This window comes from Pongo pygmaeus, chromosome 22 (assembly GCF_028885625.2).
Source record: "Pongo pygmaeus isolate AG05252 chromosome 22, NHGRI_mPonPyg2-v2.0_pri, whole genome shotgun sequence".
Classification (NCBI taxonomy): domain Eukaryota; kingdom Metazoa; phylum Chordata; class Mammalia; order Primates; family Hominidae; genus Pongo; species Pongo pygmaeus.
In genome coordinates, this window is record NC_072395.2 from 55,478,531 (window position 1) to 55,496,845 (window position 18,315).

An 18,315-nucleotide genomic window follows, 5' to 3' on the forward strand; every position below is an offset into this window, starting at 1 on the left:
AGAGCAAGCTTGAAAACCCCTGGCCCCAGACCTGTGATTCACCAAGTCATTTTGGAACTGCATTTACACGCTCTGTCTCATGCAGCCCACCTGTGATGTTCTCTTTGTTGGGGGTTGGGGGCAGGTAAGGGAGGTGGTGCAAATGGAATTCAGGTTCCTTGTACTTCAGCCAAGGGGAAAGAGATAGTGACCATTTTCATTCATCTTTAATACGGAAAGCGCCTTTAAAAGCAAAAAGCCATAGAAAGAGCACACTCCGGACAGGAAGTTGTATTCTATCTCGTAATTAAAAAAAAGAAAAGAAAAAAATGCATGAAAACTTTTGGAGGAGAATTGCATTTCTCACCCATCTTTGCCTGTAAAGTGGGACCCAGTTAAAAAAAAAAATGTCATGAAGTAGATTATTTAAAATATCTGTGGGGCCGCTTTGATTATGTATAATGCCACCTCAGCCCTAAAAAGACTGTTGAACCTTACTCCTGCTATTGCTCACTTCCTATCCCCATTATTTGAGTCTCTGCAGATTACTTGGAACCTTCTAGGCAGCACAGATCACATGTGGGTGGGTCTGGGAGTGGAGCTTGTGAATGTTTCTTTCCTCAGCTCATTCTGTTTTACAGTTGCCTAGGGTGGGTTTTTTGAAGAGCTAGGTATAAAACCATGTGTCTTTCAGTTTGTTTGTTTTTTTAACTTTTAGTTTCAGGGGTACATGTGCAGGTTTTACAGGTTGTAATAAAGATGCTCTAATGGGCTGTTTCCTAAGTTACTATCTTTTTTATTTTTTTAAGACAGGGTCTCGCTCTGTCTCCCAAGCTGGAGTGTGGTGGTGCAATCTCAGCTCACTGCAACCTCCACCTCTGGGTTCAAGTGATTTTCATGCCTCAGCCACCCGAGTAGCTGGGATTACAGGTGTGCACCACCACACCCAGCTCTTTTGTGTATTTTTGGTAGAGATGGGATTTTGCCATATTGGCCATGCTGGTCTCGAACTCCTGGCCTCAAGTGATCTGCCTGCCTCTGCCTCCCAAAGTGTTGGGATTGCAGGCATGAGCCACCGTGCCCGGCCTAAGTTGCTGTGTTTGACAGTGCAATGAAACTGGACATTCTGCCACTTTTCCTCCCTGGAATGGTAAGTTCCAGGGGCGCCTGTAGAGAGTGACTTTTTAAAAAAGTATCTCTTCTTTTTATGTACTTGGGCTGTGTGCCAAAAACTGGGTTTAAACCAAGTGATTTGCTCCCATTCTGCTGCCCTTTCTCTGCAGGGGATGGGCAGGAGGAAGAGTGGCTGGAGGGAGGAGGTGGCTCAGAGAAACAGGACAAACTGGAATCTGCCCCACTTATCCAGTTGACCCAGGCCAGCCGCCTAGCCTCATTTTTCTCCCTTGTGAAAAGAACACCCTGCCTCTTCAGGGTGGTCACGGGGCTCAGATGAGAGCATGTCAGTCATGGTTCGTGCTTCCAGAGGTCTTGACCCACTCAAAATGAAGTGGTCTTCAGTGGTGCTGCACAGGCTAGGGAGGAAGGGCCTCATTAGTTGAGCTCTTAACATCCCAAATGTAAAATCACTGTCTTTGCACATCTTAACTGAACTCACTATGAGAATTTATAGCACTTTTCTTTCACCCATTTTACAGGGAAAAGAATCCATCATTGTTTTAAAAAGAAATCAAAGAGGTTTTTTTTCCCCTCTTGATTTGTCAGTGCCTTCTGGGCCTTTGATGTTGTTGTCACAGGTTTTATCAGAGTTGGAGGTTTTTGATTTATTTAGTAGATGGCAATGGAATGTTTCCAGACACACTGGACATGGAGAAGCAGCACTTGAGAGGAAGACGTTTGCTTCTGACCATCCGTTTCCAGACACTGTTGAACCAAATTCTTTACTCTGAAGTTGTTATCACAAAGTCATTTCCCAGAGCAGATCCAGACCCATTCTGGAGCCCACCCATTTTGAGCAAAATATTGCTTAAATCTAGAGGTTTGAGCAGACGTGGTTTTGAAGTATTTGTGGCTGTTCATTCAACGTGAGTTTCTTGAGCACGTGGTCTGTGCTAGGTTCTGGACAAGGAGATGGAAGTAGGACCTTGCCCTGCAGTCCTGGGCCTTCCTCTTGTGAATTTACAATGAGGATATTATCAGCTAGTGTTTGTTGGGCATTTACTACGTACCAGGCCACTTATCAAGTGCTTCCCATAGGTTATCTCATTGCATGTTTATAACAACGTGGATGCTATCATCCCCATTGTTTAGCCTGGAAGGAGAGGGAGCAGAAAGGTTAAGTGACTTGCCTCGGCTTACACAGCCCAGGGTCAGCCTTGGAAGCAGGAGATATTGGAGTGGGGTGAATCCCACCTGTTCAGGCCCTGGAGGACCTAGGAGAAAGGTGTAGTTCTGGCTGGAGCAGATAGAAGAGATGAGGGGCAGCTCCTGGGACAAAAGCTCAGCAGGGATTTTGAATCTTTTTGTAAAAGGTGGTATAAGGGAAAATCCTTGGAGAATGTGCATTTTTGGAAGCCCACTCTCGAGGGAGGCAAAAGTGAATGTGGGGAACTGACTGGCTTTGGAGGACACAGTGACTCAGGAATATCATGAGTTTGACGTTGGGATGGGAGACCAGGCCTGCCTGCTGTGCTGGGCCCTTCTCAGTTCTCAGGCCTCCCTCCCCATTCCTTCCTATATTGCTCTGCCTTCAGCCCTGACTTCATAATCAGGTCATTTTCTGTGACCTCTGAGGTGACCACAGGAGATGAAAAATGAAGAGGCAGACAGAGGCAAATTCATTCCTCCTTTGGATTCAAATGGCAAAGTCACAATTAAATGATTGGTTTGATCTGCCCTCTTGTCTAGGCCCACATTTCTCTGTCACTACAGTTCGAAGGTGGACTGGTCCATAGGGGTGGAACTGAAGCAGTCAGTGCCCTGGCGTGCCCTGATGTCTGGGCACGTAGCGTGGCTGCTGGACACATACTTGGTTTTGTGAATGGGTTGATCTCTAGATGCCTCCCAGATAGAGATGAGTTCCTTGGTTCCTTTTTATCCACCATCAGAACATTATTTGAAATTCATTTCAGGGTTCTCAGAACAAACTGCCTTGAGGGTAGATACTCCACCTCACTCCCCCTCTTCCTAGTAACATTCATGGTGGGGGCCCCTGCTTGTATCAGACGTGCAGCTTTGATCAGGACTCGGTACTGCTACTGTACGCGTGTGTGGTTACTTCTGCCAGTAACACTGAAGGTGTGAATGTCACTACACTGGACTCTGAATGCCTCTCCTCCTCCTTGTACAGAGCAGAGCCACTGCCAGAAGAAAGGGGACAAGACCTGGCAGGACACCTTCTTTCCATGCTTTCCAGCCTGTGGGAGTGGCAGGGGCAACAGAGAGGGAACCTGGAGCCAGGATTAATGACCCATTTATGAAGCATCTTATTCTGCGACTGAAGCTCGGTGGTCAGTGGCGACGTAAATGGCTCGACTCCCCGCTGGCATTCGCTTCATCGTCTCATTCTCCAGGGATCAGTGGTGAGTCCTGGTGGGGCAGGCCCTTGGCATGGAGCTGTGTACAGGTGAGGGCTACTGTGCAGGTAGTTGTGTTGCCCCAGTTTCATTATAAAACACATAAAACTTGAATCACTGACCTCGCCCATAACCGTTGAATTGCTTATTGGTGATGGAAGCCGTGACCCAGAACAGCGCTGAGGTGTCCTTTGTCCTTGGTACTGGCATTGTCAGATAGTGTTTAGGCTCCCGCGTGGTCTCCAGTGGTTTCTCTAAGAACCATGGTCCCTACAGAAAAATGACCACTGACTACCAGCAGGGTTAGCAAATGGCTGTGGTGAAATAAGCACCTAACTTATATATAAGTTACACAACTCTGAGATCAGATGAGTGGCCTCGCCAGGAAAGAACTTTCAAAGAGAAAATGAAATGTTCTGGTGCAGCCCAGAATGCTGCTTTCCATTCAGAGAGCGCCTCCCCTTGCATATTCTGAGAATCCTCTCTTAGGTGGCCTCATTAATTCCATTCTCCTTGAAGGAAACAGTTGACGAGCCCAGAGTCTGCAGCTAGGCTCCCTGGCCTCTAGCTTGTCCTGCTGACCTCTTCTGCGAGAGGAAAAACTTTGCTTCTACCCTCGTAGGTTCTGTTTTGGGGGGACCTGGGAATTAAACTGACAAAAGACAGACTAGCAAGAGAAAAGACAGATTTCACCACTTATGTACAAGAGGTCATAGAACAGTGTCCCTCAAAGGGGCATTTAGAATTCTGGGCTTATGCGCCGTCCGTCCTTCACAGGGGAAGGGAAGTGAGAGAAAGGCACCTGTGGGCAAACGAATGGCTTTTTGGAAAGACAAGTGGGCCCTCAAGAGAACAGAGAACAGATGGGCGACGTGGTAGTTTTGTGATCATTCCTGTTTCAGTGCAGCGTGGAGGCTTCTCGTCTCCAGTGCTAAGAGTCCAGTTTCCCTGGCTGCTCCTAAGGGACAGGATTTATAGCAGATGGATTCTTTTGAATTCTTTTGGGGAACTCTGCTTTTCAGTAGCTAAGAGAATTCAAGAACGCAAATGCCTTCTGCTCAAAATGATTTTGATGCCACAGCGGCGGATTCTGGGCCCATTCATCTCCTCCACGCCAACCCCCTGGTGGCCCCCAGCCCTGTGCAGCGTCTCAGCCCTGCTGGTTGGTGGAGCATCCACAGGGTGTCTCAGGTTTGAATTGAGGGCATCTGTGCTCTTCAGATTGCTTCTCTTCTTGATTTATTTCATGTCTGCTGTGAGTCTAGCCACAAGTGCCGGAACACTTATGTTTTATTTAGTGAATGTCTAGCGTCTTCATCTTGTAAGTTTATTTTGATATAATTTCAAACTCACGTAACTTACTAACATCTGTAAGAATGTTCCTGTAGAACCGCTGTATGTCAAAGATTAATATTTAGCCTCATCTGCTTCTCTCCCTGCCCCTCCACAGTGTGTGTGTATGTGTGTGTGCATGTGTGTAGATGTATGTTTGTACACACACACTTTTCTGAACCACTTGAAAGTAAGTTGCAGACATCATACCCTTTTATTTGTAAATACTTCCGTGTGTACTTCTTATGAATAAGACATTCTCTTATAAAACCACAGCAGAAAGATCAAAATCAGGAAATTTAACACTGATAAGATACTGTTATCTAACCCACAGTCCATGTTAAAAATGATGTCAAATGTCAAATATCTGTCATAGCATTTCTTCTTCTGTTCAGGATCTAGTTCAGGTTCATACATTGCATTTAATTATCCTATGGGTCTCGTCTCTTCATCTAGCACTGTTCCTCGGCCTTTTTTTTATCTTTTCTGACCTTGGCTTTTTTTCCTTCTTCTTCTGAGACAATGGCCTTGTTATGTTTGAAGAGTTCAAGCCACTTATTTTATAGAATGTGCCACATTTTAACTTTGTTATTTCCTCATCCTCGTGATTAGATTCAGATTATGCATTTTTGACAGAAATCCCATAGAAATGAGGCAGCTTTCTCTTTAATGGAGAAGGAGCTACAGACATGGGAAGAGGGAGGGGAACTGGAAGGAACTGAGTGAGGTTGGATTGGAATGAAAGGTCTCGGGATAAACTGGTGATGGTCGATATAGAAATAGAGAAGGGTGTATGTGTGCATGTGTGTGCGTGTGTGGGTGTGCGTGTGTAAAATGCACCCCGCTAGGAGGTCCTGGGAACAGTAAGAGCACCAAAGTGAGCACACTTTGGTCCAGGATCTTGGTTTCTGCATGGCATCTCCCACTAAAAGGAGCCAGGAGTCCTTGGAGACCTGGCCAATGCCAGGACTGGAGCAGGGCAAGGAATAGATGAGCCTGGAACGTCTTGTGCCAGAAAATAAGGAAGTACTTACAAACAAAGGGACTCTGACTTGTCAAATCTAGGACAATCTGAGATTTACAATAAATGAGACTCATGAATGACAGCCCATTGAATAGCGTAAGATTCGGCGAGTCCCACTGATATAACTAAATAAGTAGGAGAAATGCACGCTCTCCGTACAGTGGAAGCTGGCCGCCAGGTGGAGCGGGGATGTGGAGCCGCTGCAGGGTACCCAGCACAGGCACAGAACGCCGTGGGGCGGCAGCTTGAGGAACGGGATATCTACATTATCTCAAATCAGGTTCCCAGAAATTCCGTATTCATTACTTAGAGGGAAACATAGTGGTTTCACTGAGGAACTATGAGGCAGACAGCACTTTAACCAATGACCTATGTCGTGTCACTGCCATCCTGCGCCTTCTGACAGGATACTCTGAACAGGACATGGCATCGCTTCTCAGTCTCAGAAAACGTAGATAGAATTACAAAATAAGAAAGGATTTTGGGAGGGCTGTTTGGCTTCTGGGGGTTTGAGCCCATCCATGCTGCAGAGTGAAGCAGGGGATGTCTTTGGACTAATTTCTGCACCAAATCATATCACTCAGTAATTCTCAAAAGTGTTTCTTTATTCCTTATTTGCGTATGATTGAGGCAATAACACTCAAACAAGGAGACAGATATTTTGCATGGAACCTCTCACCCTAAGCAGGCTGCCGTTCACCTGAGAACACGTGGTCTTCCAGAACATCTCTGAGGAGGCCCAGAGAGGCACCCCCATCTGGTGCTGTCGTTGCTGAGACCTGCTTTTTTGCTAGAAATGTGGGATTTTTCATATTGGTGGAAGTCAAGCATGCTATAAGTAGTCATAACTGCAAAAAGTAAGCGGAACACTGAGGAGCAGATAGATTAGATCATTTATTTTTTTATTGTATTTGTTTTATGTTCATAAGTCTAAACATAACACAAAACAAAAATGAAAGGATTATATTAGCCTCCTGGGGCTGCTGTAACAAGGTACCACAAGCTGGGTGTCTTGAAACAACAGGAATTTACCCTCTCACATCCCTGGAGGTCAGCAGTCCAAAGTCAAAGTGTCAGCAGGGCCACGCTTCCTCTGCAGGCTCCAGGGACAGACCCTTCCTTGCCTCTTCCAGCTCCTGCTGCTGCCGCGTTCTTGGCTGGTGGCTGCATCACACCAGTCTGCCTGCGTGGCCACATGGCCTCCCTTCCTGTGTCTGAGTCTTTGTGTGGCCTTCTGGTGAGGATGCCAGTCATTGGAATTAGGGCTCACTCTATCTAATATGACCTCACCTTAGCTAATCGTGCTACATGACCCTATTTCCAAATAAGGTCACATTCTGAGGTTTTGGGTGGACATGAAATTATGGGGGACGATATTCAGCCCAGTACAAAATGAACAAAAGGAAACATATCATCCAAAACATCTGCTTTATAAATGATAAAACTTAGATAGAATTACGAAATAAGAAAGGACTTCGGGAGAGCTGTTTGGCTTCTGGGGGTTTGAGCCCATCCATGCTGCAGAGTGAAGCGTCTGCCTACCCAGAGGCCAGGCGTATCAGGGTGACCACCAGCAAGGCAGCGGCCCGAGTGTGGCTGCCGCGGTTTAGCAATAGTCACGGGAGCTGAAGTCAGACCTCTCAAAGAGGAAAGTCCAGCCTCCAACCACTGCGTCCTCCGTCCCCAAGCCCCAAGTCCTAAGTACAGAAGATGAAGAAATGAGAGAGGAAAGACGAATTTGGAAATAGAAGTAGAGTTGGCCTGACACCAGCTAAATAAATGCAGCGTTTTCCTCTTCAGTCTTTAGGAACATTCCAGTTTGCTGTGTAAATGGACCCTTCACCCAATTCTACAGGATGGCTTCTGTCAGCCTGGCTACACCGTGGCAGTGACTCTTCCCAAAGGGGCTCATTCATTAAGGCATCTCCCTCCACGCAAGGCTGAACTAAAGGTTCCAGAGGCATGTGCTGCCCCTTGTGTGCTCCTCAGTGTTCTCAGGGCATCTCTGGGCATGTGCTGTGAGCACCAGCCGGGAGTCACCCCGCAGAGGAAGGCAGGAGTCCAGAACACATCACCGGGGCCTGATCACCCAAGCAGCCCTGACCATCGGGAACGCGGTGTGTGTCGGGGCCTCAGCACTCTTCAGACCTCAGCCTGACAAAGGGAGACAGCCTTCCTTCTGGGCTGTCTGGGTGGAGAGTGGAGATATGAACCCACAGCCCATAGGGCAGAGCTGCTTTTCTCAAAATCCTTCCTAGCTGGGTGATAACACCTGTAGAACTGGCACCGTGGATGGAGAATCCTCCTGCATGGAGCAGGAGAGATGGTCCATGGACTTGTCTGAGACTGGGGAGGTGCTGGAGTGAACTTGACCTGAGAACTTTGTTCACCTGTTTTGAGGAGACTGAAGAAGGAAACCCCTGTACTCCAGTGAGGGCCGATCAGGGTCACCCATCAGCCTTACTTGCCCTAGTCAGCTGCAGCAGGTGGGGTGGAAGTGACCAGTTTGTCAAGCTGTGGGCTGGACAAGTGAGCATTGAGGGCCGGTGAAGCCCAGTGGCCTGGAATCTTCCTGCACCAGCAGTTGAAGGCGTGAGAAGCAGTGGTGGCCTAACAGAGCTTCATCCAAAGCGCTGAGACTTTCTTTCCTTGCCAGAAAGGATGGTTTTCAGAAACACGAGGACAGAGGCCGGGGCTTCTGGAGCAAATCCACTGTTCCCACGTAGCCTTTGTACTTTGGGCTTTGGGATAAATGATAGGCTCGCCTTTTAGAGTTTCACTTTTTTCCCATTTGGCCCTTGCCATGAGCTTGGAGAGGAAGAATTGGAGAAAGGCCGTTGGAAGATAGTTCCCTGATGAAGAAGAGCGCGCTGGGGAATTTCTATCTTCAGGCAGCAGGTATTCTGTGAGTTGGTTTGGTTTGGTTCCTTCCCCAAAGGCACAGGCATTCCAAAGGTTGTAGTTTTGAGTCACACAGAGCCACCAACCTTTCTTTCCCACCTGAAATATGGTCTTTTTTTTTTTTTAAGAAAAATCTGGAAATATTTATTTGACCCCTACTTTAGCTGGTGACCAGAGAAGGCAGCTCTGGGATCGTAGGATTTTAGTTATTCGTGGAAAGCTTCCCTCGGAGTAAATCACAACATTAAAAATGTAGATGCGCAGCTGGGAGAAGCAACCCCTTATCCCAGGGACTCCCGGAAACGCTGTCTTTCTTTGTCCTGTGTAGGATGCCACCTTAGGTAATTATTGATTCAGGTTGTTGGTGGCACCATTTGAAGTCTCTTCCCAGGCCACAAGCAGGACAGGTTCTCCAGGGTAGGGAGATGTGCCTAGGACACAGAAGAGCTGCCGCTTGCCTTCCACTCCTGTCAAATACTTCTGTCTCCCAACCCATTTTGTTGCCCCAAAAAGTATTTTTCTACGCGGTGGTTGAGACTCTTAGACTGGAGTTGCCCTTTATCTTCTTTCTAAGGCACCTTCTTTTCTTCTTTCTTCCTCACACTCATGCTTACTCTTTCGGCTGCTTTTCTCCCAGCCAAACTGAGCGAGGGGCTTTGTGCCAGTGTTTCTGTCATTGGCCTGTTGAGAGCCTGCCAGCGTCACTGACTTTCTCTTTGAGGGCCGTGAAATATTTATATGTCTGCCTTGCTTGTGTGCTTCTGAAAAGTTGCATAGAAACCAAAGAGCCAAAAATAAATATGATCTTAATTGCCCAGGATAGCAGGCTACGCAAGAAACTTGTGGTTAGTTTTGTTGTAAAGTAAACATTTCATCGTGCTTGTTCTGCTTTGTAAACTCAAGTGTGCATCTCGAGTCCCAGGTTTCCCTTTGGTTACGGTTTCTTTAAATAAATGAATGCTTTTGATGTTGCGACGTAATAATAAGAAACATGCTTTTGGTCTCTGGCCCTGGTTCTGGGCACACAGCTCCTACAACCTTTAGTGCTGAGTGTCTTTTTGTTTGCTAATGAGGTGACTGGCTGGGGCTCCAGGACAGCCTCCTGGGGGACTGGTTGCCAGGACAACCGACCACGTGATTAGAGGTTGGGCCTCCACCCGTGGACCTCTGGGGAGAGGAGGGAGCCCGCAGAGGTGGAGTGGATCACCAGTGGCCGGTGATCTGCTCGATCGTGTCTGTGTAATGAGGCCTCCACAGACTCCCTCAACGACAGGGTTTGGGGGCTTGCAGGCTGCTGAGCACGGGGAGGTTCCCGGAGGGTGGAGCCCTGGCGAGGGCACAGCAGCTCCGAGCTCCCTGCCCCATACCTCGCCCTGTGCATCTCTTCATCTGTATGTATTCTTTGTAACATCGTTTATAATAAAGCAGTAAATTGTGTTTCCCTGAGTTCTGCGAGCTGCTCTGGCAAATTAATCGAACCTGAGAAGGGGTTCTTGGGAAGCAGCCTGAGAGCCAGTTGGTCGGAGGAGCAGGTCACAACCTGGGGCTCGCCATTGGCATGTGAAGCGGGGCAGCCTCGGCTGGAGCCCCGCCCTGTGGGGGCTGATGCTGACTCCTGGAAGACAGTGTGAGAATTGAATTCACTTAGAGGACATCCAGTGTCAGCTGGAGAATTGCTTGGTATATGCGGAAAACCCCTACACATGTAGTGTTAGAAGTGTGGTATGTTGTGTGTTGTGCATGACGGTAGGAAAAGCGGTCTGGTTTTTCCTGTCTCTTACAGTGTTTAGTTTCCATTTGGACAAAGCAAAAGTGGCAATATTTTTTAATGTTCCAATATTATAGTGACATCAGTAATATTGATAATGGCTGTAGAACTGAATGAATAATACACAGCCTAAGAACGTTTCAGAACACAGTGATATGTATTCCTAACATAACTTCTGTTATTTCATATCATCCTCTCCCACTGTTTTGTGTTTCAGGTACAGAGCCTTCATTTTTATTTTGACATTTCTGCTGTATGCAAGTTTTCACTTATCTCGAAAGCCTATCAGCATAGTTAAGGTAAGAATCATGGAAAGCACTGCCTGCCATCTCTGTGAGGAGTTCGTCACTTGAAGAGCTTGTGGGGCAGAGGGTGGGGATGGTAGCAGGTACATGGGGAAACAGATTATGTAGAAACAAGTTATTCTGCTGCTTTGGCTTTTCGGTTTCCCTTTTTTAAAATTAAAGTCTTTTAAATGTTTTTCGGATTTATACTTTCAGAGGTAGTAGACTTTTAGTTTTATTGGTTGACAGTTCCAGAATTTGAAAGCTTAGCTAAATATTTATTTTATCTTGTGTGACTGTTCCTTCCAAATGTATCCAGTCTTAAGTGGTTCCCCAAATTCCAGCTCTTCATGCGATCCAACCCCGGGTCTGGCTGCGGAGGTGGCTCTCCGTTGTTCTTGGAATGCTGCGTTTTTGTTTCTATCCGACCCCAGGTCTGGCCGCAGAGGTGGCTCTCTGTTGTTCTTGGAACGCTGCATTTTTGTCTGAGTGATGGGTGGCCAGGAAGTTGTTAAGCAGGTGTTCTACTAGACTTTGAGAAAAGAAGATTAAAGCAGACAAGCCTACATAATCACCAGTTATAACCTGGAGAAAAGCAGGAATAATTTTCTTACCCTCATTGGGATTACATCACCCTGCCTATAGACCATCAGGGGCCTGAGAGGCATTTGAGTATCGTGGAAGGAACGAGGAAATCATCCACTGCCAGAGACAGCGCATTCACAGCCCGATGGCCCCTCGCTCACTCTCTGGGAGTTGGCAGGGACCCAGCTCCAGGACTGCAATTCTGTGACATTTGGAGCTGTGCTTCCTCCACTCCTGCCGGTGGCTGAGCCCTGGGGGGCTGCCCTCTGCAGCCCAGGTCGGCAGAGGCAATGCAGAGGCTGGTTCTTTTGTGACAGTCCTAGGTTCCCCACGCTCCAGCAGCTTTCAGGGGATGTTAAACATTCATTTACCCAAAAGATTCTAAAATTCCCCCTTGGCCCCTGATAAGCAAGAAACTTCCATGCCTCTCAAGCTGTTGACTGTGGAAAACGTTTGCAGACCTTTAAAAATGTGGTTTTTAAGAGAGAAGAATATGAAAAGAGGTGGTGGGCCTTAAGAAACATTCATCCGCTTGACAAGACTCTCAAATCAGTACCAATAATCAGCCACTGTAAATCAGTACCAATAACCAGTTGCTGTAAATCGGTACCAATAACCAGTCATTATAAATCTGAATACTACTACTATTTCTTGTCTTTCTGGTTAGAGAAATACACAAACAGCTCAAGAAAATGGTAAATTATAAAGGTGGAAGTGACTATTGAAGAGACTTGGTGAGTGTGTTGGAGTTGAAGGATCTGGTGTGGTTGGGGAGCCTGCGTGGGGTTTCAGGATTGACCTAGAAAGGTTGGGTGTGGGTTGTAGGGGAAGAAAAACAGCTTTGCAAGTGGGAGAATTGCCTTGAGTACTATGTGCAGGAATGGGCGTCTCCACGAAGCCACCACCTGATGGGCTGGGGGGCTGTTGGGGCAGATGTAGCATGTAAGGTGGGCTGGCCCTTGGGGGAATCTTTGTCAGGCCGTAGCTGTTGGGGTCCACCTGACGACTATGAGGGCCCCTGTGAGCCCGGAGCAAGTGGGAGCCCTGTCCCGGTCCCTCTCCTGGCTTTCCTGGTGGTCCCATCTCAAAGCCCCCGCCCTGCGTGGTGGTGTCCAGGCCACTGAGGACTTAGGGCTTCTGAGGAGGCGGCGTCAGGGTCAGCTCTTAGTTCAGTGTCATAAGTAACAATATAAATAACTGCCGCTTACAGAGCCCCGGGGTATGACAAAGTGCCACATACATTACCGCTGTGACCCTCACAGCAACCCTGCAAGTGCCCCTGTGAGGAAACTGAGGCTCGGGGCTTTGTTCCCCCAGGCAGGGCTGCCATGCACTCAAGAATTCCCTGTGGGTCAGGCTGCCTCCAGGGTCCCTACTCTTCCTCTCTGTGCCTCAGGGTCTGTCCGGGTTTAATTACCTGAGTACAGTCCCAGCATCACCCTCAGAGCCTCCTAAACGCACAGATTTCCTGACCTAGCAGCTGTGATGTGCCTGGGCATGGATTAGCTTGACGCTGAGTCCTGTGGGTTTCTTTACCTTTCAAGATAGATCGGAACATCACACCACATCAAAACTAAACTTTATAGTGCCTTCTGAAGCGCCCGTGTGCTTGAGCTCGTGATATAAATGACATCAACGAAACTGAAAGTAGTAGTGATTCTGTTGACCCACAAAACAGTTGAGTGATTATTTATAGCCCGCATTTCCTAGAATATTGTAAGCAAAACCAAAGCAAAATATATTTGCTTACTTGAAATCGAACCAGAGGCTGTGAATTAGAAAGTGATTCTCATTCTGTTATGTCATTTATAGAATGACATGGCACACCAGGTCACATTTAAGTTAGTTAAATGAAATGTTTAGACTTATCTTTGATCACTGCTGATTAATTGTATTTTTCTCGATGATGATGATAAAACCAGGGCTGGGAGGATAGTGATGTTATAAGTGCAACCCTGTCCCTTCTACCTGCTGCTCCAGCTGTGGCCCAGCCTCAGGACTCAAGGCAAGTATCTGCCCAAGCTGGTAGACAGGTGGGTCTGACTCTCCCAGCAGAGATCTTAGTGCGAGCTCTTTTCCCCTGGACTGGGCCAGAAAAGAAACCTGAAAGCAGAGGCTTCCCAGAGAAGCTTAAACCGCAGGGGTCCCTGGATCCAGGGGGATGGCAGCATTGATTTGAATGTGAGTGTGCCCACCCCTCTCTGGACACACAGGACTTAAAAGGAGAAAACTGGCCGGGCGCAGTGGCTCACACCTGTAATCCCAGCACTTTGGGAGGCCGAGGTGGGCGGATCACCTGAGGTCAGGAGTTCAAGACCAACCTGGCCAACATAGTGAAACCCTATCTCTACTAAAAATACCAAAAAAATTAACCAGGCATGGTGATGGGCGCCTGTAATCCCAGCTACTGGGGAGGCTGAGGCAGGAGAATCGCTTGAATCCTGAAGGCGAAGTTTGCAGTGAGCCGAGATCGCACCATTGCACTCCAGCCTGGGCGACAAAGTGAAACTCCATCTCAAAAAAATGAAATAAAATAATCCTCAATGGCAGACAGAAAACAAAGTCTGAAAAGCTGGAAATATGTACCATGGATGGGAAACTTGTTATTTGGAAAGTTCCAATTCTCCCAGTGTTAATATTTAAATAAAATGCAACTCCAGTGAAAATCTTAGCAGGGTTTTTTTTAATTGAATAAAATAATCTTAAAATTTGTATGAAAGAATGTCGAGGAATTATTAAGAAAAGTGTAAAGATAACATTTTATGATATGAAAATATGCAAAAGATCAACATATTTTAATACCATAATCAAATTATGATATTACACGAGAATAGACAAAAAGATCAGTAGAATAGATTAGAAAATATGGAATATTTGACAGAGCTTATTTAATAAATTTAATAAATGGTGTCGGCACAACTGGTTATTCGTCAGGAAGAAATAAATATTGAATCCCTATTTTATAAAAACAAATGGCCCAGGCACTGTGGCTCACGCCTGTAATCCCAGCACTTTGGGAGGCCGAGGCAGGTGGATCACCTGAGGTCAGGAGTTCGAGACCAGCCTGGCCAATATTTTCAAACCCCATCTCTACTAAATGTACAAAAATGAGCTGGGCATGGTGGCGGGCACCTGTAATCCCAGCTACTTGGGAGACTGATGCATGAGAATCACTTGAACCTGGGAGGCGAACGTTGCAGTGAGCCGAGACCACACCACTGCACTCCAGCCTGGGCGACATGAGTGAGACTCCATCTCAAAAAAAAAAATAAAATAAATGGATTAAAGACATGAATGTAAAACACAAACAGTAAAAATCGAAGAAGAAAATTATGTTTATCGTAGGAGTGAGTGTGAAGTTAGGAAACCCAAAGAAACAACGGGCAAGGGGGATGAACAAGCAGTTTACAGACATGGAATTCAGATCGCCAGGAAATACGTGAATGGTGTTCAAGTTTGCCGGTATTCCATATGCAAATTAAGGCAACACTGTGCTCAGTGGCTGGCACAACGTTGCCCAGGGCAGTAAGGGCTGGCACAACGTTGCCCAGGGCAGTAAGCGCTATTCACTGGTCATGAGAGGAGAGGACTTTTCATGCGTTCTTGATGGGATGTCAAGCGTTAGCACCTTTTGTTGACACCCAGTGAAATAAAAAATACTACAGCCTTCAGACATACTTCTGGGAATTTCACCCTAAAAATAAAAGCACCCTACTTAGGAATATCTTCATAAGCATCTTTATGGCATCTTTGTAGGGACCAAAAAAAGCAAAAAGGAAAAAAACCAATGCTGGATATCAAGGGAACCTAATAAGTAGGTAAAAGTTTGAATAAATTATGACAAGTCCATATTATAAAATGTGCAGGTCCGTAAAAGAATTTATCAGAGGCAAACCAGTTGACTCAGAAACATTTCCAGGAGGTATTTTGAGTAAGAAGTTAACATGTGCATAAGGATGTATAGAATGATTCCATTTTTGAGAAGTAAACAATGACCAAGAAGCTCCTCCATCTATTTCTGTATCCTTCATGAGTGGAGCATTTGCGTGTCTGTGCCCGAGTGTGTATAATGCATTTCACGTGGCACCTGTGACTCATCGCAGGAGGCTGGCCGTGGGCAGGTGCTGTTGTCCGTGGGGGAGAGCCTGGCTGGTCGCTCCTACTTTTGGTACCAAAACTTTAATTGCTCTTCCAGGGCTTAGATAATGCTTTGGAGAATTCTTGTGGCCTTATAAAAGGAATGTGAAGGACTAGTTAGAATCAGTGCACCCACACAGCCTAATGAGCCATGTAAAGTTGACTAGACAGATCATCAAATGCAGATGCTACACACACACACACACACACACACACACACACACACACACACACCCCCTCTGTGTTGGCTGAAAGTGGAGTGAAACTGGCCTAACCCCACTGTCCTCCAGGGGGATTCGATGAGGCCCGAATCCCCTGCTCCTGTCCTGTCCTCTCACTGTTGCCTTTCAGTGGCTCCTGCACCCTCCAGACTGCCTGATAATCTCCGCTATTGGAGGCCACGTACCTCCTGCAGAGAATGTGTCGCATGGCTATAGTCTTAGGCAACTTAGGTGGGGCTGAGAACCCAGGGCAGGAATGAGTGGTTTCTGTCTGCGAAGTGGCTCAAATTCAGCATGGAAAGAATGGAGCCTTCGTGGAATGCAGGCTAATACAGTGAATGTTTGTGCCTAAATGACCGCGTGGGTCTCTGCAGGTGTAGGATGAGGAGTCCAGTCTTTTCTAGTGTCATGAAATTCCGCTGCAGCTGCCTGCTGCTCCCTGGACGGGATTTCCTCTCACTGCCAGTGGTAGGGGTGGGGAGGGCTGGATGTGGCGAGGGAGTCTGTAGACAGAAGACATTGCCAGCTCCCGGCCCCACCACCTTCCCCGCACACTCGTCGCGCTGTGACTCCTGGCCCCACCGCCTTCCCCGCACACTTGTCGTGCTGTGATTCCTGGCGGTTTCCTGTGTTCTTCCATAAGATCGTAACCTTTCTTCTCCCACCCCCACCCTCCACCCGCGATGGCGTCTGCTGTTTATTTTTGTTGCTGTTCTGTGTGTTGCATGGATGCTTTAGCAGCCGTGACGCCCGCGTGTTCACAGGGCCCACTCAGCCTCCCACCTCGCATAAGTGTGGAGTTCAGTTGCTGCAGAGGCTTTTGCCTGATCAGTTTTAAATATCTCCCTGAAGTCGCAGGTTGATTGAGTTTGTATGTAACTTGTGTAAAAATGTGTGAAGAAAGCTGCTTTTATGAAAGCAGACGTTTCCCAAAGGACTTGACCCCCTCCCCAAGTATTTCTGCAGGGATGGTGTGGCTATGCAGAGGTGAGGGTGCTTCCCTGAAGCGCTTTGGTGAGAATTTGCTCACCTGGCGAGGGTTTTGCTTACCAGTTCATCTTAACCTAATTAAGTTTGCATTGTCTCTGGAATGCCAGGTTTGGGGGATAAAACTCATAGAAATACTGAAATATAGCAATGTTGTTGAAAACCTGTGGTTATGTAAATATCCTCAGAACTCTTTGTGCTGGAGTAATATGAAATCTCAATGGCTTTGGCAGCAGCCTTCCAACAGGGCTGCGGGGTGCGGGTGGAGGTGACCTTTCCCACATCAAGGAGAAGGGCCAGAGAGGCGCCCGGACTCATAGCGGCCCTTTCCTGGACCCTTCCCGGGGCGGAGGGCCAGAGAGGCGCGCTCTGATTATGGTCCATCTTTATAGTAACCCTGGGACACAGGCATTGTCATGCCAACTCCATAACTGATGGCCAGGGAGTGTAAGTGATGTCGCCAAGGTCAGTAGCCACAGAGAGGCACCAAGATCCCAGCTCAGGCCTGTCTGCTGCCGAAGCCTATAACCCTAACCAGAATGTGAGGCCCCCACTCGTTACATAACAAAACTAGAAAAACTTTTCTGCTTATTTATGAAAAAAAGGGAGCATTTCTAATCGGATATGTTTTCCACAGGTGGTTCCTCCCCAGAAATATTAAATCACAAGGATATAAAATTCTGTTTTAAGCGGCAGCCTGCAGAATCTCTTTTTCCTTTCTTCTGTGCCAGGTTAATGTTAGAAACTTCAGCTTCTCCCTGCACATGATTCTCCCTCAGCCAGGGAATGTCCTGTATTCCTGTCCTAGCTGTGGCTTTCTTCAGTCAGAGGTGAATTGTAGTGGCGATGCTTAGGCCCTTTGGGTGTGGCCAGATTGGCTTCCATGAGAGGCAGCAGGGAAAGGTGGGCAGAAACACCTGGCTTCTGAAGGCGCCAAGGAGGAGAAGTGTCCAACAAGGCGGCAGGTGAATGGAGAAAGGCCACAGATACCAGCTTGATACAGAGAGGAAGGGCTGCAGGCACCCACCCTGGGTCTCATGATCACACTCACAGCCCCTCACGTCCACCTTGGGTGGAGAACTTAAAACACAAGCAGGAGCAGCCAGGGGGCCCCAAGCAGTCGGGGAGCAAATGAAAGCACTCTCTTCCTGAGATGCCAGGAGGTCAGCATGGCGCCTCCAGGGAGGACCAGCTCTGCCAAGGGAGCTGCTGGGCAGATGATGACTTTGCATTGTAAAGTAGAGCCCTTGGCTAGTTTTTGGGGACAGTGTTTAATTATAGCAGAACAGCCCAGTGATGACGACAGAGTCACGTGACCGTGGAGCAGCTGCATCCCGTGTGCCATGCCAGGACTCAGTGACGTGGCCCACGTGCTGCCAGCTATAAATCAGGATGTCTAGCCCCGATTCAAAAGCCCTGGCCTTTTGAAAGTGGCCAGCCTTGGGAGGACAGGACTTCTGGCTGCTGCCTGCCTGGGGACTGGGGTGGCTCCCTGCCCAGCATTCTGTGCCCTGACCTGGAGCCAGCTTTGTGCACTGCCCTCCAGACCCCGGCCCCTCTCAGG

The 18,315-nt window shown here is 47.6% G+C and overlaps 1 protein-coding gene across 8 annotated transcripts in view; it reads left to right on the top strand.

Moving 5' to 3' along the window:
* Positions 1–18,315, top strand: part of SLC37A1 (solute carrier family 37 member 1) — an 83,697-nt gene that overhangs the window by 16,805 nt on the left and 48,577 nt on the right. For all 8 annotated transcript variants that reach the window (XM_054468553.2, XM_054468551.2, XM_054468557.2 and 5 more), the window contains 2 exons: positions 3,287–3,518; positions 10,755–10,836. In XM_054468553.2, the coding sequence (XP_054324528.1) occupies positions 3,463–3,518; positions 10,755–10,836 (138 nt within the window). In that variant the 5' untranslated portion in view covers positions 3,287–3,462. The remainder of the gene's footprint in view (positions 1–3,286; positions 3,519–10,754; positions 10,837–18,315) is intronic.